The 23,446-nt window shown below is 47.7% G+C and overlaps 1 protein-coding gene across 1 annotated transcript; it reads right to left on the bottom strand.

Moving 5' to 3' along the window:
• Positions 1–11,325: 11,325 nt before the first annotated feature.
• On the bottom strand, positions 11,326–23,316 carry CGRRF1 (cell growth regulator with ring finger domain 1). The gene is made up of 6 exons (XM_017836777.1): positions 23,166–23,316; positions 18,084–18,223; positions 16,322–16,499; positions 15,974–16,121; positions 13,044–13,151; positions 11,326–12,143 (listed from the first exon to the last, which is right to left on the bottom strand). Exons 1-6 carry the CDS (start codon positions 23,267–23,269, stop codon positions 11,793–11,795), a joined length of 1,029 nt encoding a protein of 342 aa, XP_017692266.1. The 5' UTR covers positions 23,270–23,316; the 3' UTR covers positions 11,326–11,792.
• Positions 23,317–23,446: the final 130 nt, after the last annotated feature.

Genomic DNA, 23,446 nt, shown 5'->3' on the forward strand with positions numbered 1-23,446 from the left:
GGGACGCGCGTCCCCCGTTCCCGTCCCACCCCCCCCCCCCCCCCCCGCCCCGCTCGCGGTCCCGCCACTCCCCCCGGAATTTTGGGTGCTCCCTCCGGCACGGGGAATGCTGGAAAACACACTACGGCCTCCCCCCACGACTCCCCGCCACCCCGCCCCGCTCCACGTCCTGCGGATTTCCCGCTGGAGGAAACCACCCTCTAGCGGGCTGCGGGGTAATGGCAGGGGGTGATTTTTTCGGGAGGGAAAAAACCCTCCACTTTGGGCTCTGGTGAAATGTGGCACTGGGCAAAAATGGCAAATTTTTAAATGGTTATATTTTAAATTTTAATTTTTTTTTTGCGGCGTTTTTTAAATATACATTTTAAATATACACCTCTAAGCACTGCGTGTGTAGAGAAGGACAGGATTTGTGTTTGGGGTTATCCATTTCCCCAGAGAGGGACAGGATTTGTGTTTGGGGTTATCCATTTCCCACACATACTTTATTTCCCTTTCCCATTTCTCATTTATTTCCATTTATTTATTTTTTTTTTCATTTTTTCATTTATTTTCATCTCATTAGAAAGGATGAAGGATACAGGTATATCCAAGAAGGCAAATGGAGAAAGAGAAATCCCTGTGCACAAGTGTTTGGAAGAACACACCAAAATGCTGAGCGGAATTGAACACTTTTTAAAGCATAAATAAAGGTATGAAGTGCTTTTATCTATGGGCTTTTTATTTGGAATAAAAATGGTTTGTGGGGAATATCTGTCAGTTCAAAGCCATTCCCTCTTGTCCTGTTCCTCCATGCCCTTGTCCAAATTCCCTTTCCAGCTCTCTTGGAGCCCCTTTAGGAATTTGTTTCCCAAAAGGGGCTGTGTGCTCTGGCGGGCGCTGGAGAAAGGAAAACTCTGTGTTTGTGCTCCCTTTGGCTGAAAAAGCAACACACCTATCTGAATCTGTCCCTTTTGGGGGAAAAATACTAGCAGGGAGACAAAGGCCGCCCAAATCCGCCGGGAACACCCGGTCCTGTGTGCTGGAGCATCAATCCCACAGCAGGATGACGAGATGAGGATCACCAAGTGGGATCATCAAGCATAAATGGTCCATCTCGCCACAGTTCTGAGTTTGCCTTTAGCTCTCAGTCTGTCTGGTGACTAATTAAACAAACAGGAGCGGAGTTCCCTGCCAACACACCCCGGCCATCTGTCTCATCCTACGGCTCCATCCTAACAAACGCTCCATCAAAGAGCCCCTTTCCCCTCACCTAAGTGCTGACAGTCCTCCTGCTGTCCGGGTGTGCTGTGGGATGGCCCATGGAGCCACGAGGATACACCCTCTGTATGGGAATGAGGAGGGAGGCTCCTTCCACCGCCAGCGCGATCGGCACAAGGGGCTCCAGGCAGAGCTCCACGCGCTCAAACGCTGCTAATTTAAGGGTTGCCAGGCTGGCTTTGCCAAAAAACGCCTCCCAGGTTCTGCATTTTGCACATCTGAAGTGATAAGGGCAGCGATCAGAAGGATATTTTAGGGATGAAACATCAAATATGTCCCCCTGCAAGGCTGGGAAGGTCGTCAAGAGACGGATCCCCCCACAACAGCAAGGGGTGGATGAACAAGAGTAACAGACCGAAGCCAGAGTCTGTCCCGTGCTCCAGGAGACACCAAGAGCCTGCCTGCTAATTAACCCCAAAATAATCACCCACCACTCAAGACCCCACGGCTCCTATTCCCCAGAGTGTCCCCGGGAAGCAGATGTGGAGGAGTAGAGACTCTGACGTCACAGCACACGCCGGGATGTTTGGAGGTTTCTATGGTAATTAAAAAATAGATCTGTGACCCGTGGAAGAAATTCCTTGCTGCATTCCTTGCTTTGCAGGGTGTGTGCCCCTACAGATCAGTGGGACGGAAGGATCCTCCTTCCTAGCTGGAGGAAAATCTCCTTTCCTGACTGCAGTGGGGGGACTCACCAACACCCCCATGGCCAACTCTCTTCCCTGCAGATGGAGCATCCAATGTGCAGACACTGTGCCCTGGGAGCAAAGACACCCCATGCACAAACACAAGGCAGAGCGAGTGGGAAAGCAGGATAACTCTATTTTATATGGTAATTCCTGTGGGACCTCGGGATCTTTGTGGATCCAGCTGGAGCATTTCTGCAGGGCTGCAAGTTCTGGGGTAAAAAGTGGAGGCTGTCTGTTGGCTGGGGCAGAGCTGATGTTGTACCAGGATGGGTCATGGAATCACAGAATATCCTGTGTTGGAAAGGACCCACAAGGACCATCAATTCCAACTCCTGGCCCTGCCCAGGACACACCAACAATCCCACCCTGTCCCTGAGAGCGTTGTCCAAACACTCCTTGAGCTCTGTCAGCCTTGGGGCCATGCCCACTGCCCTGGGGAGCCTGTTCAGTGCCCAACCACCCTCTGGGGGAAGAACCTTTTCCTAATATCCAGCTTAAACCTCCCCTGGCACCACTCCAGTGGTTTCCTCAGGTCCTGTCACTGGTCACAGAGAGCAGGGATCGGTGCTGCCCCTCTGCTTCCCCTTGAGAGGAAGCTGCACCCTCCATGAGGTCTCCCCTCAGCCTCCTCTTCTCCAGAGCTGGAACAGCAACATTTAGGCATCCTCTACATTTCTGTTTACCATTTCAGAGAGAAAACAAGAGCCCTGTGGTAACATTAGCCAAGCAGGTGGTCTAAGCAAATTAGAGAATCTTGACGATTCCTGAGTTCAAAGGAAGCCGTTGCTCATCCCCGTCAAAGCTATCTGATAACATATTTAGCTGGAGAAAGGATGAGTATATCCACCAGCACACAATGGCCCAGATTTCCTAGCTCATTAAACCCAAATATTAGTGAAAATATCATGGTAAGCAGGCTGAGATAATTAAACACAACATCCCTTCCATTTGTTCCTAAACACAGTGTGGGAATTGGCCACTGGGATGCTAATGATTTCCTTACATTGGGTGGTGAAGTGGAGCTGTACAAAAAGCCCTGACAAAAACAAACAAGCAAAAAGAAATATAAGAAAATTAAAAATGAAAAGTAAATAATATAAACCTGTGTGGGTTTGTATTTCCAGACTGGATGAGGCAGATGTTAAAAATCAGAGTCCCAGAATGGTTTGGGTTGGAAGGGACCTCAAAGCCCAACTTATTCCAACCCCCTGCCATGGGCAGGGACACCTTCCACTAGCCCAGGTTGCTCCAAGCCCCGTCCAACCTGGCCTTGAACACTTCCAGGGATGGGGCAGCCACAGCTTCTCTGGGCAACCTGTGCCAAGGCCTCACCACCCTCACAGGCAGGAATTTCTTCCCATTTTCTAATCTCATCTCCCCTCCTTTAGTTTTAAACGTCTTCCCCTTGTCCTATCACCATCTGCCTGTGTAAGAAGTCACTCTCCCCAAATAAGAAATTTGGATTTACACCCCTGTGCCCAGTCTGGGGGTTTGGGGTGACCTCGGGTCTGAATTCACCATGAGAGCAGCAGTGATTCTCCAGGTCTGTCCTGCTTGGGGCTGGGGAAGCAGGACACAGATCTCCTGCACTAAAGAAATTAGAGGAAATGACAATCCCAGGCCTGGAATACCCAATCTAACCCTACTACACTCTGTTTTTCTGGCATCATTTTGGGGCAGGGTATGCACTGCTCATCTTCCAGCCTTAATGCATAATCTTCCTTGTGGATCAGCTCTCAGTCTGGATGTACAACCTGTGTTTCTTAAGCCCTGTTAGTGGAAAATTAGGTGTTGCAGCCCAAATACTCATGAAAGTAGCATGGGCTGACTCCCCTGATGCCAGAGGCAGTGGGGGATGATGGCTGGGAGGAAAAGCACCTTTAGCCCTCTGGCTTGAGTTCCGACAGCAGATCTGAAGGGGAAAGAGAAGTGGCAGCATCTGAGTGCCAATATCTGGTGAAAGAAGCACTGGGAAATACTGGTTATAGCATGGGAAACGTTGCTCATGTTTGTTTAGCCATTGTCAAGGGGTTGCTGTGAGAAGACCCCGTGTCATCTCCAGAAACACCATCATGCTGAGCCGGGAGCGCGGGGGAATCCGCCTCTCCTGCAGTGTCAGCTCTGCCCTGCATGCTTGATGAGTTGGCTCACAGGGACCCCAGGGACTCAGAGCCAACAAAATAAATCATCCTAACTAATGGTTCTCAAAAAAACACCACTGACAAGTGTATCACAGGCTGCTCTCGCTGCGGTGATGCTGACAGAACCGGTGATGAAGAGGAGCCGGGGAAGAAGGGGATGCGAAAAGGGACGTGAAGGATTTATTTAACCCGGCAGCCAGGAAGTTCCACTGGGCTGCTCCAGTTTCAAACAACCCCTTGAATATAAACACTGCAAAACCTGACTGACAGCAAAGTGAGTATTTGCAGAATTTGACTTTGCAGGATTGAGATCTGTACGTGTGTGTTGAGGGCTAAGCCCGACCCAAGCCCCGCTGGGCCTTCGGGGCAGCAGTGCTGGTTTGTGGGGCACACCGGAGATGTCCCATCCCACCCTCCCCAGCTGGCACAGCTCCACTCACACCTGGGATAGGTCTGCACCCCTGAGCAGCTCTGGGTCCCTCTCCATGCACACTAACAGCCCTGCTGGCGAGATCACTCCCTGGATGGCTGTATCCCATAGTCTGCCTCATGTTTACCTACAACACTCCAATTTTTCCAACCACTTCCAGCCAGGCACTGAAAGCAGCTTGTTGTAAGACTTGGAGCTGACTGAGGTTGTGTTGCAAGCAGATGGCCCTGATGAAACAAGACACTGATCCCCAAGGAGGCACCACTCAACGGAGCTGCTCGACTCCCCGGCTCCAGCAGCTCCAAGACAGGCTTGGAGATGTGCATTAGCAGCACCATGGAGGAAATTGCTTCCCTAACCACCCCTCTCAAGCAATTCTCTTTGGAAGCCTGGTTCCAGCCCAAGACACGTGTCAGCAGCACTGACACTATGGCAGTTTTCCTGCTTGGTGATTAATAATGGAGCAGCTGACAAAGTGGTGGTAATCTAAGAATTTCCTTAAAGGAGAGTTGGAAGAGTTGCCAGGCTGGGTGAGGGTTTAGATGTAGGGGGGATGCCGGGGGGGAGGAAAACCTCCACACTCCCACCTGATGAACTGGAAGGGGATCCAAGCACAGAAGGCAAACACAGGTGGAAACAGCTCTCATTGATCCTCCTGCTCTTGGCTCCAAACAAGAAACACTGGAAGCTCTGCCAAAATGCCCCAAAACCACCACTCCTGCCTTCATGGGTATCGACAAGTTTCTCTGCAAGAGGTGGGAAAAGAAGACAAGAAAACGAGAAGATTCTCATGGAAATGAGGGGACAGAAACAGGGGATAAACCCACCTTATTAGGTCAGACCTGTGGGGGTTTTGTGTTCCACTCAGCTGAACCAAGGTCTGCCTCCAAATCCTGCTACAAAGGGTTATGTTGCTCCAGACTGAAAATCATTCCCACTCTTGTGCTTTAAGAGGCTCATTTGGAGAAACAAGGCTCTTGATCCCGAGTCAGTGGAAACGCCTTTGGGTTTGCCTCGCCCTTGTATGGATTGATCCCGTTCCCTGCAGCACAGAACTCCACATAGTTACCACACGAGGTCATGGATCGTGTTCCAGTGTGGATGGCTGTGGTTAAAACTGGTTGCTGGCTCCAGGGCAAAGCTTTACTGTGACTGTCCCCAACTTCACCAGCCTCCAGCCACACCTCTGCCCCCACCAGCTCTTTCAGGAGCCTTCAGACCACATGGGACGTGTAAATATTGGCTGTGCTGGAGGACATGGCTTTTATGGGGCTTCCTTGGAGAATTAACACCAGGAGCAACCAGGAATATTTAAGGACACCATTAAAAATGTGGCCCAGTGGAGGTCCACCTGTTCCAGCTGGCTATGCCAGATGTATCCAGAGAGGGACAGTGGAGCCTGGTCATTGGAAGCAGAAGGAGGAGGAATTGCAGAGAAATCTGCCCATTGCCAACCTGCCTGTCAAACCCAGCAATAAATTCTATCAAATTACTGCTGAGGGCACAGCCCTGCAAAGCCTGGAGACTTCTGAGTCCAAGAGGTGCTGTGAAATAGGTGTCTCATGGGCTGCTGCAAGTAGATCCAGCAGTTGGGTACACCAAGGTAGAGGTTGCTAAAACAAAGCTAAAATAAAGGATGCAGAGGATCCCATCAAAACATGTCATAGGATCAACAGTCCTTTGTATTATCAAATATCTGTTTCAGGACAGAACAAAAGAAAACAGTTTGTTAATTACAGAATCACAGATTTATTTGGGTTAAAGACCATTTCCTTCCAACCCCCTACCATGGGCAGGGACACCTTCTACTAGACCAGGTTGCTCCAAGCCCTGTCCAACCTGGCCTGGAACACTTCCAGGGATGGAGAAGTACTGGACTTTCTCTGGGCAACCTGTGCCAGGGCCTCACCACCCTCACAGCCAAGAATTTCTTCCCAATATCCCATCTAACCCTGCCCTCTGGCAGTGGGGAGCCATTCCCTTTGTCCTGGCACTCCATCCCTTGTCCCAAGACCCTCTCCAGCCCTCTTGGAGCCCCTTTAGGCACTGGAAGGGCCTCTAAGATGTCACCAGAGCCTTCTCCAGGCTGAGCAACCCCAGCTCTCTCAGACTTTCTCCATAGCAGAGGTGTTCCAGCCCTTGGAGTATCTTCATGGCCTCCTCTGGACTCGCTCCACTGTCCTCTTGGTGTTGGGGGCCCCAGAGCTGGACACAGAACTCCAGCACTAATAACAGAGCATTAAATGCTGCAGAACTTGATGAAGACTTTTTGTTAAGAAGTTGGTGCTGAAAGGGAAAACTGGAACTGTCAGACTTATTTACACATTTTCATGCCTCTGGGAAGATACTTGAAGATCAAGACTAGAAAAGCCGTAGTCATTCTTAAATGTGAATCCACCAGCTCTTGGCAAACACCTTACTTTTGGTCCTATAGCAAAATGTAAAGGTGAGTTCTTGTGTCATTCAGGCAGAGGAGGGTTTGGGTGGTGCTGCAGCCACTCCAGCCAGGGTTTGGTACTGACCACTTAGGAGAAAACCAGTTTTGAAAGGAAAGGCAGCAGCTGGGCTGCCAATTTTGTCTCTGTGTATGGCAGTGGCTGGTGAATGAAAATCATCCCTTTCCAAGCTTTCCTTGGGCCATAAATCGCTGCCCTGGTCTCACTTTGATCAATGACATGTGCTGCCATCCAGGGCTCTGTTAACCCTGGAGCAGCCAAGGAGACACGGCCGTGCCCGACTCCCTCGGGGCTCGCCCCTTCCCCTAATTATCCTCAGCCTCACTGCCAGCAACATCCCACCCCGGGCTCCCTGCAAGCTGCTCACAGTCCATGCTCTTCCCCTGCAGGGAAAACCCTTGAAACCGAGGAACCCTCAGGAACTGGAGCCAAAAATCAAACAGCTCTGAGCACGGTGTCTGTGCTGCTTGTGGCCAGCGAGGACACAACATCTGCATCTCACAGTTCTGGTGGCAGGAGGCTGATGCAGGACAACCCCTGGTAGATCTCCGGGGCCCCACTGCCTCCAAACTCAACAGCATCTACAGAATTGCAGGAAAAATATGAAGAGGATAGCTATCAAAATAATTCACAAGTTAGCAATCCTCCCTCCAGCCTGTTTGTTAAAATATTGCTCACGAGGAGCTGATAGACACAGGAATAAATAGCAGGAGGAGAGAGAGAAGTGATGCATTAGGCTTCTCACCAGTCCCCTGACTGCAGCTACTATGGAGAAATCTGCCAGGAAATGTTAGATGTGAAGTGGAGATGCAATGGGAAAGGAAAAATTATTAGGAACTGCCAGAATCTCTCAGCTGATAAAGACAAAAAGTTGGAGGAGGCATTTAAAACCTCGGAAAGCTTTCTAAGTACAAATCTGCTGATAAAAGGTTGCTCCAGACTGAGGATATCAAACACAGGTAGCGACTAATTGTCCAGATAATTGAAGCAGGACTCTCCCAGTTCAGCTGCAGCAGCACCCACTCAAAGGTGCCTTTTCGGAGGCACTGCACATTCCCACAGATTTATGGAACCAAACCAGTGGAAGCCCCTTTTTACAGGTGTAACCATCGCTGCACTACAGTCTCGTCTCTCTCTGCCCACGTTGCTCGGGGACCTGAGGGAAAGAAAGCAACACAGAAACATGCAGAGCTGCCCCAGTGACTCTGCAGAGACTTTCTGAGCCCCTCTGTGGTTCTGGGGGGCTGCTTTTGGGGGACCCTGCAAAGCATGGGACCCTCCAGTGCCTGGTTGTGGCCTTGTAGCTGTACTCAGGTTTGCATCTCCATCATTGTGTGCCATCAAAAATGGCAGTAATACTAAAGTTAACCAGATATAACCCCCTAATCCTGGTTTCCTCTTTTTTTCATGCCCAGCATCCTCCAGCAAGGCAACACCAAGCCCTTCTAACAGCTCAGTTCAGAGGACTTCTGCTGTATCAGATGAAATTCAGCTGTCCCTGGCATTAATTACATCAGCTCCACACACACAGGACACCAGGGACAGCCTCTGCAGGGGCTGCACGTCCACTGCAGTGACAGAGGCCAGTCCTTGTTTGTTCTGGGAATGAGGACAACTGAGCAAGTGGTGACTGGTGCCCAGTTACCACAGAGACCTCCCAGTACAGACGTCAGCCCCAGACTCCCTTCACCTGGCACACGTCACCTGGCAGAGCTTCCTCAGGGCATGAGGGGACCCAGCAACGGGCAAATTAGCAGGAGAAACTCAGATCCAGGTTCCTGGCTCCTTTTACCCTACTTATAACAATGTTAGAAGGTAAATGAGGCACCTAAATCAGATCCACGTGGAAGCTCATCTTAAAGCTGAACAAAACCCGTACCTGGGCAGCATGACCACCCTTTTAGTACAGAAATTTTCCCTAATATCCAATCTAAACCTCCTCTGGCCAACTTGAGGCTGTTTCCTCTTGTCCTATTTCTTGTTTCTTGGGAAAAGAGACAGACCCCCCACCTGGCTCCACCCCCCTGTCAGGGAGTTGTACAGCAACCACCTGAACCGACCTGGATTTGCCCTCTGACCATTTTCCCTCTACCTGAAGGAGGCAGGGAAGGAGGAAGGAAGATCCTAACACAGCAACTTTCCCTACAAAAGGAAGATGTCCCAGTCATACTCAATTGGCACTTGGAAAGACACCCTGGGACATCCCTAAAGCAGCACCACTTAGTCTGATCAAACCATTCCAAAGCCTCAGCTCTGATTAGTTAATGAACCAAACCAAACCAACCTCTCCTGCAGCAAAAACCAGCACAAATCTGTAACACCCCAATGCTGCTGAAAAGAGGCAAGTCTTGTTGCCAGAAGTGCTCCTTGATGTCACCAAATCCATAAACATCATCTATAATGAGCAGAAAAGGAACATTATGTTGCCTCTATTACAACAGGGTGACAGAGCAGAACAGCCTCTGTCAATACACTGTGTTTTTGTGGGTCACAGGAAGGTTTTACTTCTCTCTTAGAGCCTTGAATCCCTGTTTTAAGACAACCAAGGGACACACAAGGCAGCTTTAGAGCTGCTCCTTTTCCTTCTTACCTGATCTATATTTTGGGATGGCTCCTTAGAAGAAGGGCAAATGTAATGAGCCAGCTACTGTACTTTTTATAACTCTCCATCAGGTCTTTCATTTGGGCCAGCAAGGAAGCTTGTTAGAGCTGAGAAAGCAACTAAGCATCTCTGGAAAATGCTATTAAAAGAAGATGAAACAAATGAAAAGCTGGGACAGACTTAATGGTAAATACATGGCCTGGCAGCTCAGCACAGCTACATCCTGTTTGCCATTATTATTTAATTCTGGCATCGATTGAAGGATGAGACAGACCAGGCAACTCTCTGTGGGGTTGCTTGAATACCATTTCACCCTGAGATTAAACAAGCCCACGGGTTTGGATCACACTGCCTCGTTGGGAAATTTCAGCTGATTGATTTGATATCAGTGACTACCTCGGTCCAGCAGCAAACACCACCCCTCTCATCCTCTAAGTGGGCAAACAAGTCCCTGCTAATTATCAGTGCCCAGCTCCAGGCTGGAACCAGCGCAGCACTAACCTGCTCCTCTGGAATAACAAGCTGTCCAGCTGCTGTCCCACGTGCTGTGGGAGCTGTTCTTATGGAATCAGCTGCTGCCATGGATCAAACGCTGCTCGGTCCCCACAGACACCTCGGGGTGTCAGTCCCGTTTGACACACAAAACAAAAGCCTGGTTTGTCCAGCAGTTTGTTCCAGAGCTGTCCCTGGCCAGGAAGGTCACTTTAGGCACACCAGATAAACTGTCTTACAACCAGCTGCTGATCCAGATTTCTCTGGAAATCTGTGGCTACATCCATCAATTCCCCACCTCCACCTGTCCTTACAACCAACCGTTACTCTTCCCACCACCCGAATCTTTCCCTCAGAGGTAATTGCCAGGAGTCTGGAAGCAGGGTCAGGGCAAACAATAAAAAAAGAAGGATAGGAAGGTGAAGATGGAATACCTTTGAGCAGGGGAATCTCCTTCCCTGGTTTGGAGGTGTGCAGCACCTTGTGTGGACCTTGGAGCTGCAGGAGAGGGCGGCTGCAGCACGTGGAGCACGGCTTTCCCTGCCTGAGCCTGAGCAGCTGTCCTGGAATTGGATGTGGGGAGAAGCTGCAAGGGAACAAGAGGGATGACACAGAGCAGCTACTCCCCATTTTTACAGGTTCTGAGGAGCATTTTGTCTCACATGAGCAGATGTGAAAGTCAGCTGGTCTGTCCTGAGGAGAATTTGTGCCTCTCTTAAGAAAAAGACCACTTTCTCTTCTCAACAGCCATTTTTATTGCTTTTGCCAATACACCATTGAAAGAAAAGAAATAATTTTCTGCTATTCTTTAGCTTCTTTCTTTGTTAGAGCAAATAAATTCCCTGGGACCATTGATAAAGGTAACTGGTTAACTTTGCATCCAAGCTGACCAGGCAAGTGAAAAGATTTGGAAATCCCCCAAAGCACCACAAAACTGCCCAAGTCACCACTCTGGGGAGTGATTAACCAACACTTCCATGGAGAATAAGTTCTTAGAGGCATTGCCAACAAGACTGAAAGTCTGTGTCTCAAGATGTCATAGCAGGGGCTCAGACTTGAAAGGGTCACCAATGTGTAGCTCAAGAATAATCAACAGAAATCTTTCCAAAGGGCTTTGGCTGAAGTCCCTCACACACACACACACACACACACACACAAATCCTTCAAACCAGCCAGAAACAGTGTCCTGAATCCCTACAACTCCCAGCTCCTGCCACAGTCCAGCCTTCAGCTACAAAATAAATACACAAGGGGGTTAACAATGAATAATATTTACTTTCCTTCATATGGTACATTCTGTAAAGTGCTAAGTTCCTAAATTATACCAAGTTAAGATGACACATGGCTCTAGTATTTTAAATGCAATAAATATAGAATGAGCTGTGTTCAACTGCACTTGCAAGTTTTTATTCTTTTTTTAGTAGACACACTAAATTTAGTAGTCGAAATAGCCTCCAATAGTGCTCCAAGAAAAACTAGGAAGCAGTTATAAATAAAATCACATCCTTCAGAGACATCCTACGCACTTCTCCTGTCCACATTGCACACAAGCACAGTGCTCCTGCGAGCATATGGAGCGAGGAAAAATAAGGAAGCTGAAAATTACCTGACAGTAAAAAGCAAAAACCCTACAAGTTACTGCTACATATCCTCCCATAAACAGTCTGGCTTCCACATTTAATCTCCGTGCACACAGCCCAGGTCTTCTATTTTTGTCTCCCATTAAAAAACTCTTCCAGGAAGAACATCTTGCAAGCCATGGGTCGATTCGTCTTCCTCTTGCTCCTTTTTGCTGCAGAGTGGGAAAGACTCTTGGACAAACTGCCTGCACATGGGACACTGCTGGAAATACCTGACACAGCCATCACACAGACACGTGTGCCTGCAGGGCAGGAGGACCCAGTTCACGGGGCCATTCTGGCAAACAACACAGTCTTTGCTGTTTTCTTCCTGCAATTCCGGTTCACTCCCAGCCAGCCCACCCTTTTCCAGCAAGGTCCTGTCAGTGCTGCTCTTCCCAGGGAATGTATTGCTTGAGGACGGTGCAGGGCTATTTGCAGACATGAAGAGTTGCTAAAATAAAAATAAACAGGAATATTTAGAAGTCAGCAAACTCTCCCCCAATCCCTGCACACACACACACGTGTGCAACGGAAGTTCCACTGGGTCACTTCTCTGGGATAAACAGTGCCAGACTCTGTGTGGGTCCTGGCAGCTGCCTGGCCTTCAGTAAAAGGCATTTCAGAGGCATAAAAATCACATAAAACACTGGGAAAATATTAAGGGTAAGTCATCAGATCCTGGCTGCATCAAGTGAACGTCATGCATGAACTTTACCGGGAGGTTTTGAGCAGCTCGGGTTTGTTTCTGGTCTATCAGTCTCCGTGCCCAGAGGGATCTTCTATCCATTCCTACCAAAGTTATCTCCACCAAGATGTCAAGTCCACTTCACTCAACCCATTCTGCTCTTGCTCATATTCCAATCCCCTACTCTGTTTTTTTTTTTGTCTTATTTTACGTGAAGCATAAATTCTTCTGGGTATGAATCCCGACCTCGGAGCATGTACTGCAGGAGAAAGGGATTTTTTAAAGTAAGTTTCTTCTGAAACTTTCTTGATTGAAAGGGGAATTTGGGACAAAGAGGTGGTTTGAGTGACTAGCAAGGAAATAATTATCCTGGAGAGAAGAACCGTTTTACAACTCATTTCTTCTACTGCTTTATAAAGTGGACACGACCCAGGACTCCTAGACTAGAACCAAGTAATTTCTCCAGGAAATCTTGAACATTTTCATAGAAAATATTTCTGTACAGTAAGTTCCTCAGGAACTACTTAGCTGATAAAATATTTTTAACCGCCATCCAGTTCTGTGCATGACAATAAAAGCCTCGTACTAATTTAGGCTCCCGAAAGCCCACACGAACTAAACTTAACACTGTCACACCAGCGAAACAAGACTCTGTGCGTGTCTTACCTTCAGGTCGTGGTATTGGCCTTGAGCTAGGAGGAGATACTGATATAATATTCTGCAGGAAAGTCTGTAGCTTTCGTCAGGAATGTGAATTACAGCCACCATTGCAATCTACAGACAGAATAAAAGCCATGTTTAGTGACTTTCCCTCTGGTTACATCACCCTGTGGAGCCGGGCTGGGAGAGCTGGGGGTGTTCAGCCTGGAGAAGAGAAGGTTCCAGGGAGATCTTAGAGCCCCTCCCAGGGCCTAAAGGGGCTCCAGGAGAGCTGGAGAGGGACTGGGGACAAGGGATGGAGGGACAGGACAAAGGGAATGGCTTCCCATTGCCAGGGGGCAGGGTTAGATGGGATATTGGGAAGGAATTGTTGGCTGTGAGGGTGGGGAGGCCCTGGCACAGGTTGGCCAGAGAAGCTGTGGCTGCCCCTGAATCCCTGGAAGTGTTCCAGGCCAGATTGGATGATGCTTCCACTATCCCACTGAGATAGTGGAAGGTGCCCATGGTAGAGGAGTTGGAATGGGATGGGCTTTAAGATGCCTTCCAACCTAAACCATTCTGGGATGCCATGATTTGCTCTGGCACAGCCTCTGACCTGCTTAATTCAGGACAACCAGGAGTTCAACAACAGATCAGAAAAAATTATGCTGGACAAGGCAAAACCAGGATGTGGCACAAGAGATCCCCTGGTGATGCTCCTCCATAAGGAGCCCTTCTGGGACCAGTTTAGGGCGCAGACTTGTCCTGGCTGCTCCCACCTCATGGAATTAAGCCCCAAACTGCAGAAGGCACGAGAGCAATTGCAGTTCCCCTGAAGGTAAAGGTTTGTGCAGCTGAGGCAGGGCTTCCTCACACAGCCATGGATGTGCCTTGGAGAGGCCAAGTGGATGCTGAACTTCAAGCAGGAGCAGCAGCTCCTACACTCCCCTTCCCACTCCCCTGAGTCACGAGGAGCTGACAAACTGCAAGGACTTCCCAAAAGTCTTCTCCACTTTCTCCCACTTCCCTCACAAACACACAGTTTTTAGGCTCTGAAAAGCCTTTAGAAATGTCACCTACTGGCTTGTAAACAGAGCAGGCAAAAGACAAATTTCGATGGAAAGGATTCTGGAACCCCACGGGTTGCCTTTGGAGGAATTTCTCTGGAATACACAAACCCTCTAAGCTTGCCTGCTGTGCCTAAACCCCCCCCCAGCCTGCCCAAATTACGTAATAGCCTCTAAAAAGCAGGGAAAAAAGAAAGTGAAATTCAGTATTATTGTAGTTCCCAGAAGCTGTCAAAAGAGAAATGAAATATAGAAGCTGTTTTGTTTAAAAAAATAGAAAATTAAAAGCAAAGCAGACTTGCACTTCAAAATCCACATATGGCTAATTAAATAGAGAGTTTAAATGTGTCTGTACTTACACATATGGATTTATACTGAATTCACTGTTCTGTGGGGAAAAGGTCTTTTCTTTTCCTAAACCACAATACCTGAGATCTAAGCTTCTTTCAACTTAGCCCTGCCAGTCTCCAAATAATTTCTGTAACTCTTACATATGGCCTTCTTAATTTTCTGGAGCTAGAGGAAAATCATGGCACAAAACCAAATAGGGATGATCTGGTGATAAAACTAGTTAGGATGAAAATCAAGCCCCCCAGGAAAGATATACTGGAAAATCAGACCCCCCCAAGAAAGAGATACTGGAGTACCATCAGTAGTGATGGACACACACAGAGAATAATTCAAAATGGTTATATCATACTGGCAAATATCCTTTTCCACAGTATATTTGTATTTTACAAGTTTGTTTCAACAAACCAGATGCAATTCTGACATTTGTCTGGCAAGGACATGGTGGAGTTACTCCTTGGTCAGATTTATAGATTCTAGATGAGCTCCTTTCCTCCAAAACCAGAGGAAAAATACTCCCCCTCCACTCTCTTTCCACCCCTTTCTGCTATGCTAAGGAACAAAAGAGAGGTGTTACAAAGCCATGTCCATGCTAGTGTCAAACACATCCAAATATTAAATTTACAGTCTCTAGATTAAAGTATAAAAATGTATATATAAACATATAAAAATTTATTAATCTGGGGGAAACACCTCGAGTGGGGACAGGAGGGAGCAGGGCAGTCCCAAGGTCAGGTGACAAGAAGCCAAGGACAGGAATCACCTGGAAAGAGGACAGATTTCCTAGGCACTGGTGTGATCACAACTTCCAGATGAATGCATGGGAAAGTGTTCAAGTGGATTTAGGCACTTGTGTTATTGTTCAAGCAGTTGGTGCTAACATAGAAAAATGTATGTCAAATAACTCAAAAAATAATTAATTTAGGGTATATAAAGCATATTGAGCTGCATGTGACAAGGCTGAAGCTGCTTTAACATTAAGAGATTAGGAGGAGACCCTTTTTTGGGGAGCTGAGTATCTCCTATCCATCTCTACCTTCACCTCTTCCTGCAACTCACCTGGAGCTCCTGTGAGACAGAACTGCACAACACAGACCTGTGGCAGAAAGGGAATTTCTTGTGTTTCTAACAGCCAAGTCAGCAATCAGCTCAGTATCTGTGCCAGACACTAAAAAAAAAAACCCCTCCTGCCTCGCCAACAGAATCCGAAATTCCATCTCGGCGCAAGAGCTCCACCACAGGTCTGTGTGATCTGAAAAATCAGAGTAACGGGCTACTAACCTGCCACAACCCTCCTTCCTCTGGCCACAGAGACCTTGGCACACAGGAGCTTTGGGAAATAAGCAACTTTTAAATGCCACACATCTTTTTTACATTAAAACCATCCTTGTTCTTCCTCCACGCTGCTCTGGAGACACCGGTGACAAGCGAGGGACCACATTTTAGGGGACGGGGAAGGGAAGCTGCTTTATTCAAGCCTCTCTCCTGAAACATTCAGACCTTAAATACAGTGACCCTAAAACATATTCTGATATTACTTACAATATCATAAATTTCTCTGTCTTCCTCATCTGCCAACGTCAGCAGTGCTACCAAGGGATAGCGGGATCTGGGCACGGGGCCAAAATCCACAACTTGAGCATCTTCTGGTAACTGGCAATATTTCTCTTCCTTGTCATTTTTTTTAATGCTTTGTCTGTGTCAAGGAAAACAATCAGCGTGGCTGCAACTGCAGTCAAACCTGACGTCTGCACACAGAACATTTGCCATCATATTTGTTCATAAAACACATCGTGCCAAAAACTGCCGAGTGTTCGTGAAGCCTCAACAACCCCCCGTGCCAAAAAAAATCAACGTACTTTGTCAAAACAGCTTTAAAAAAAAGGATACAAGTACTGTTGTCTGTAGAGGTATTCGTTGTACAGAGCATCCTCTAATGCCTGAGGAGTCTTTATCCTGAAGCAGTAGACATGTTTCTGCAGGGCTTCGTGGAGTTTCTGGACGCTGCAGCCCCAGTAGCAGGTGAGGACACAGTCCTCCAGACAGTCAGGTGTCAGGGTTACACCCTCTGGGACACAGAAGAGAAGGATTTCAGGAACTCACCCACACGTGGGAATTCTGGAATTGCTAAGTGTAGCTTCTTCAAGGAAAACAACTTCATAGAATCCCAGAATGGTTTGGGTTGGAAGGGACATTAAAGACCACCCTGTTCCACCCTCTGCCTTGGGCAGGGACACCTTCCACTAGCCCAGGTTGCTCCAAGCATCATCCAACCTGGCCTTGAACACTTCCAAGGATGGGGCAGCCACAGCTTCTCTGGACAAGCTGTGCCAGGGCCTCACCACCCTCACAGGGAAGAATTTCATCCCAATATCCCATCTAACCCTGCCATCTGGCAGTTTGAAGCCATTCCCCCTTGTCCTAGAACTCCATGCCCTTGTAAAATGCCCCTCTCCACTTTTCTTGTAGGCTCCCTTCAGGCAGTGGAAGGCTGCAATTAGGTCACCCCTAAAATTATAAAAATTACTATAAGATAAATTATTTATCATTATAAGCAAACCTTCTAACAATTTCGACTCAGCTTAGTGTTTATGGAAGTCAATGGAGAGGGGGAAGACAGTGTGAGGAGATAAAATGGCTCATTAAGCTCAAAAAAGTAGCACATGCGTTTTATGAAGGGTAAATTTTAACTTCTGGTAACACTTTACACAGTCACAGGCAGATCCAAGAGCACAAGCCCTGGCCCAAAGTCCATTCCCTCCCCAGATAACTGGATCACTGGCCTACAAAACTCTCTGTGGTCTCAAAGAATGAGGCTCTTGATCATGCAAAGGGAGGAGAAAAAGATCTACGTGCTCCATTTCTTTACCAAAAATCAAGTACCTCCAAGACAACTTCTTAACACTTGCTGCACAAACAGGAGCAGAAGTACCCAAAGCTCCTGAAAAAAACCCAAATTACCTGAAGATTAAGCTGTTGGGTTTGTTGTGTTAGGTGGTTTTTATGTTAAGGGAGGCCCCACATCTACGTGGGTGGAAGATGCTCAGCTTTGGTTCCCGCTCCCCAGTGACGCAGAAAGGCAGGAATCTCCTTTCCTTATGTGGGTGATTTCAGGGATATTAGGAATGAATTGAACTCTGATCCAAACTTAAATTCAGCTTCCACCGAAGTGCAAACAGAAAAAGAGGGACATTTGTATTTATCTATTTATCTATTTATTATTTAAAAATAGGGCACTTGCAAACAGTGCTGGAGATCTGGGCTTAGACTTAAGTGGGTGGCACACGTTCCATACTGAATTCTATAGATTCTGTTAAATTTACAGGAACGCCCACAGGAGCTGGTAATTTGCAAATGTTTTAGTGACTTAAAGATCTGTAATAGCAGGAAGGGTTTCATTAATGAGAATTAAGCTGTACTTACGTATCCAAACATTTCACTTGTAAAAACAGCGCGTTTGTAAGCCGTGAAAAAAATTATTTCTGCTGGAAGGATGGGAGGAATTATGATCAAGGAAAAGGGTGAGAGCAAGGCTGAGGATGATCTTTAAGGTCCCTTCCAACCCAAACCATTCTATGATTCTGTGAAGAAAACAGCAAGCACCAAGTTCAGGAACCCAAAATGACAAAAATCACATCAGAGACCCACTGACTTGTTAGTGAAGCTGCAGCAGGACGAGGGATTTCCAACCCAAAGGGATTCTTCACTTGTCTCATCCGCTTTTTCAATACCCTTGTGCTGGATTCTGTTTCCTCTGAGTTCCTCAGGATAACAGGAACACCCAACCCAAACCTATGGGACACGAAAAAACAACAACAAGTGGGTTCAGTGTTAATGTTGACACATTTTACATTTTTTTTTTTCAGCTCTAAATAGCAAGCAGCACAGCAAATAAGAGCTGGCTTGGCTTTCCAGAATATCTGCTTGGATGCATGGATGATATATCCTGCCAATCTGACTCCAGCTTTTCGTGGCAGAAGACAGGACACAAGGAATCTTTAAAGGAGGGATACTTCACTCCTGCATTTCCAGAAAGGGAATACAATTAATGAAGTGGTCAATGCCCTCTAGTGGTAAAGGGTTAGGCCAGAGCTTCCTCCCACTTGAGTCTTGCACATCCCATCCCTGGATGAGATCTGGAAAAAAAAATCACTACTTGCAGAGAAGGAACAACCTTAATGGCCTGGGTGCTCCAAAGGAAAACCTTGGAGGAAATCATTCAGCCCTGGGATATTTTTAGGTGTATCCACAGAGACTGAGATTCCGATTTCCCATTTAAACCTCAGTTACAACCAAATGCTGATATTAAATCAGGGGCTGTAAAGCCTCTGCTTTGAGCCAGAAACCAAGTGCAAAACAATCAAGACTCTGAATCAAAGCTGAGACACTGAGACCCCTTCAAAGCCATAACTAGAACATCAGACTAAGTGATATTCTGATATTAAAAGGATAAAGAAGCAAAGGATTAAAAGTTTTAAACCCCCATGAATCAAAATAAAAATCAAAGAAAGGAAGGAAGAATAATTTGGAGAAAAGGAGGCTCGGGGGGGACCTTCTGGCTCTGCAACTCCCTGACAGGAGGGTGGAGCTGAGGGGGGAGGGTCGGGCTCTGCTCCCAGGGAAAAAGGGACAGGAGGAGAGGGAACGGCCTCAAGCTGTGCCAGGAGAGGTTCAGTTGGGTATTGGGAAAAAAAAATTTCACTTTTTAAGGTGTCAGCCATAACTTCCAATAACCAAAAGCTGATTAGAGAAGCTTTTTAGAGAAGTCCCAGATATGCAGACCGTGGGAGTCTTTGTTAATGCATTTTAGGAAACATTTATGAATTATCCCAGGCCGTTCCTTCCCGAATCTGTGGTTTGGTTGCTGCCACCTGTACTGCTGAAGTGATGGCCTGTTTCATGGCTTTGAATTTTGATTTATGCAATCCTCAGAACGCTGGGTGCTGGAGAAATCCAAATGGCTCAAAGCACTGCTCTTCCCTGAATTCAGCACCCTGAGACAGCGGCTGTTACAGTAAGGTGGGGCTCATAGCAGTAGCTCGAGCTGAAAAGGGCACTTGGTTTGGAAATTGCTCAAGTAATTTCGTGTACAATACAGCTCTGAGCCAGACAGACAATTTTGTAGCTTAACTGCTACTTTTTCCTGGTTTTTAAAATCTTTTCAAAGTCTTGTGTGTCAAATGAAGAAGAAAAGCAGAGTTTTTACTGACACTGGGTCCATTGATCTGTGTTGGAGGGGTGCCCTTTATAGGATTAACAGGGAAAAACACCAGTCAAAAGTGACATTCAAGTTAAGGAAATTACTTCAGAGGGGGAAAAAAAAACCCTCAAAGCCATTCTCAATAGGAACAACCTGCTCCTGGCAGTCCAATAAATATTTGCCTTTGCCATTTAATATCATCTGTGCCTGAGTGTCACAGACACACCAAAGGGGAAAGAGACTGAGCTGGTGGAAAATATTCTGTACTCATTACTCCACAGAATCCCAGAATGGTTTGGGTTAAAGAGACTTCAAAGCCCATCTCATTCCACCCTCCTGCCATGGGCAGGGACACCTTCCACTAGACCAGGTTGCTCCAAGCCCCATCCAACCTGGCCTTGGACACTTCCAGGGATCCAGGGGCAGCCACAGCTTCTCTGGGGAACCTGTGCCAGGGCCTCACCACCCTCACAGCCAACAATTCCTTCTCAATATCCAATCTAAAGCTTCTCTCTTTCAGTTTTAAACCATTCCTTTGGTGGAAACATTTGCATTTCACCAGTGTCGTCATACAGGGCTCTTGGCCACACTTGGTTTGTGCACATGGAGGGTCAAATCTCTCTGCTGCAAGTAAAACACCCACCCTGACTTGAGTGGGGCTGTAAAGAAATACCCCAGGGAAACATCTCCCAGAGGAACCAGGTGCAGCAGCTGCTTCACTTATTCAGTACCCAAAACTTGACAGAGCTCATCTCTCCAGCCGTGCACACAGATGCCTCCCTGTTTTACACCATCTGGCTGATTCCTAAGGAAAAACCCCCGTCCTTTGGAAACTTTCTTGGCTGGTCAAAAGCAACAGGACAATCCCCATGAAAAGCAGCAAGAGAAAAGAGAACCTGGTACAGCTGTAGCAGCAGCTGAAGGCAGAGAGGCCTTTCTGTTCAGCAGTAAGAGTGGTGTTTCTGTAAATTTTAAGGTAGCATTCAGTGTAGAGGGATGAATAAAGATGCAGCTTTTATTTTATGATCTAACAATCCATATGACGAGCTGCTAAAGGGGAAAATTAATTTCTTCAGAGCAGTGCTGGTTTAGAAAAGGCAGGGCTTTCCAATGGGTTTGTTCATGAGTTGGTTTCTCCAAAGAGCTGCACTCCCAGCAGGTGCTGAGCCTTCAGCTCCTCCCTGCAGGAGCATTTACCTGCAGCTAAAAATACAGTGCACAGGCAGTCAGGTGATCTAAATTCCACTCCATCCCTGTGCCCAGGGCACCTGTTGGGCTGGCTCTGGCAGTAATAACCTACTTGGGCTCTGAGCAGAGCCACAGGTATCCAGGGCTGGCCGTAAAAACAGACGCTCCTCCAACCAGTGCGAGGGCTTACAAACGAGGGCAGGGACATTCCTGAGCAGCTGCTGTTTTTCAGCCTGGCTGACACCACCCCAAACACATCTACAGAGCAAATTAATGCCAAAACTGATATGGGGGAGACCAAATGCCACTCCAGCAATAGCTCAGGTGTCCTGTGCTCCTGTGACACCATTTGCATTTACAGTGCTCCGTGTGGCAAATGAAGGGCTGAGTTGTTTTCATGAGCAAGTTCAGGAGCACTTGAGCTGTAACTGCAGCTCCAGGCACAGGGAAGTTCCTTAGAAGATGCTCCTGGACATGGCCTTGGAATGGCAGAGCTCAAAGGGAGCAGCCAGTACCTCTGAGCACCTGCCCACACGTTCATTTGTAAGTGCTGAGCTCCTGGCTACTCCTTGCCTCGATTAACAGTCCCTCAACACTCTTGTTTGAAGAAAATTTGCATTTCCATAAACTGCAACAACACCAAGTGCAGGTGCACCTGGAATCTCTGATCCTGAAATAAAAATGCCTCTGGACACTGCTCTTGAACACCCTGTAGCCAAAAGGCAACAACAGACACGTGCACACACAGAAGGATCTTGTGGCACTCCTATTTCCAGACATTTTCCACCAGGGGATGGCCAGCAGTTATTATAAGCAGATTAAAAATGATTAAATTACAAAAGGATCATTGGTTTGGGGATAGATATGCTGGAGATTTATCTGAATCACAGCCCAGTCTCACCTTTTTCTAAAGATATCTTTAAAACTAGATGATACTGCTGATAAAGATATCTTTTTTTTTAAAGAACTGATGAAGTGAAGAAGTGGAGAGAACTGGATGGCAACTTAATACCATCAGTGCAGTGGGACAGAGAGACTTATAAACAGGATTTCTACCACCTCTGTTGCCAAGCAAATAATGAGGTGGAGCTTCATCCAGCACAAAGAAACAAAACCAAAAAGACCAGTCCCCTTCACTGCCACTCACCCAACACCTGGGGAGGAACTGCAAGACAAGAATCAAACTTCTCACAAAACATATCTGAAAGATCAAAAGATGTGCTCTGTTCACCCTGAGACCAACAGAGCTATGTGTGTGAGCCAGTGGCAGCCAAAAAAGTGCTGTAAACAAGGGAAAAGCCTCTGCATGGAAGAAAAAGCCAATCAGGAAGCTGCCAAGAGAAGAAAGAGCTACAGCTCAAACACCTGCAATTCACAGGGAGGAAAACACTGAAGCACAGCCCTGCAGATATTAATGAGGTATTAATGAGGGGAAGTTCAAAAACTCAGTTTTATTCTTTCTGTGATTCTGAGGTGTATCCATAATTCCTACATGAAATGTTTTGATTGCTAATCAATGCCTTCCACTTGTATTCACAATTACAGACACTCCTGAGAGTCACGAACCTTCAGGGACCTGAGAAACGTTTCTGAAAAAGGGCAACAGTGACACCTTTGCTGGATCCTCCCAAGCACAAGCAGCAGGTCCTTCACTCACTACCCCTCGAGACACTTCAGCAGATCAGCTACAGAATCACAGAATCATGGAGGTGGGAAAAGATCTCTGAGATCATCGAGTCCAACCTGTGACTGAACACCACCATGGCAAGTAGACCATGGCACTGAGTGCCACATCCCATCGTTCCTTGGGATGGGGACTCCACTACCTCCCTGGGCAGCCCATTCCAATGTTTAACAACCCTTTCTGTGAAGCAATTCCTCCTGACGTCCAGCCTGAAGCTCCCCTTGAGGCAGTTTCCTCTCGACCTGTCCCTTGTTCCCTGGGAGCACATCCCACCTGGCTCCCCGCTCCTGTCAGGGAGTTGCAGAGCCAGAAGGTCCCCCCTGAGCCTCCTTGTCTCCAGGCCGAGCCCTCCCAGCTCCCTCAGCCGCTCCTGCTGCTCCAGACCCTTCCCCAGCTCCGTTCCCTTCCCTGGACAATACACATACATAGTTCAGCACATACAAACACAGAGTTTGCCGATATCGTGAATAATGTTACAAAAAATATTCAGAAGAGTTTGGCATTGCTGAAAGAAGGAAAGAGCTTAAAGGGACTTAAAGCCCATCCAGTTCCACCCCCTGCCACAGGCAGGGACACCTTCCACTAGACTAAGTCGCTCCAAGCCCCGTCCAGCCTGGCCTTGCCCCCGCGCCATCGCACCCCATGTCCCCCCGAGCACTGACCAGCCGAGGACGACGGCGCTGGTGACGAGGAAACAGACGGAGACCAGGGCGATGTAGAACAGCGGCGAGTACTCGTACAGTGTCACCAGGAACACGGCGGCCATGGGGCCCGCGGGGCGCCCAGGCGCCACTGACGCCGCTGCCCTCAGACTGCCAGAAAAGGGGCGGGGCCACAGAGGCTGCGACCGACGCCGCTGCCTCAGCCTGCCAGAAAGGGGGCGGGGCCACGGAGGCTGCGACTGAAGCCGCTGCCCTCAGTTTGCCAGGAAGGGGGCGGGGCC

This window comes from Lepidothrix coronata, unplaced genomic scaffold (assembly GCF_001604755.1).
Source record: "Lepidothrix coronata isolate B3197 unplaced genomic scaffold, Lepidothrix_coronata-1.0 Scaffold284, whole genome shotgun sequence".
In the NCBI taxonomy this organism is placed as follows: Eukaryota; Metazoa; Chordata; class Aves; order Passeriformes; family Pipridae; genus Lepidothrix; species Lepidothrix coronata.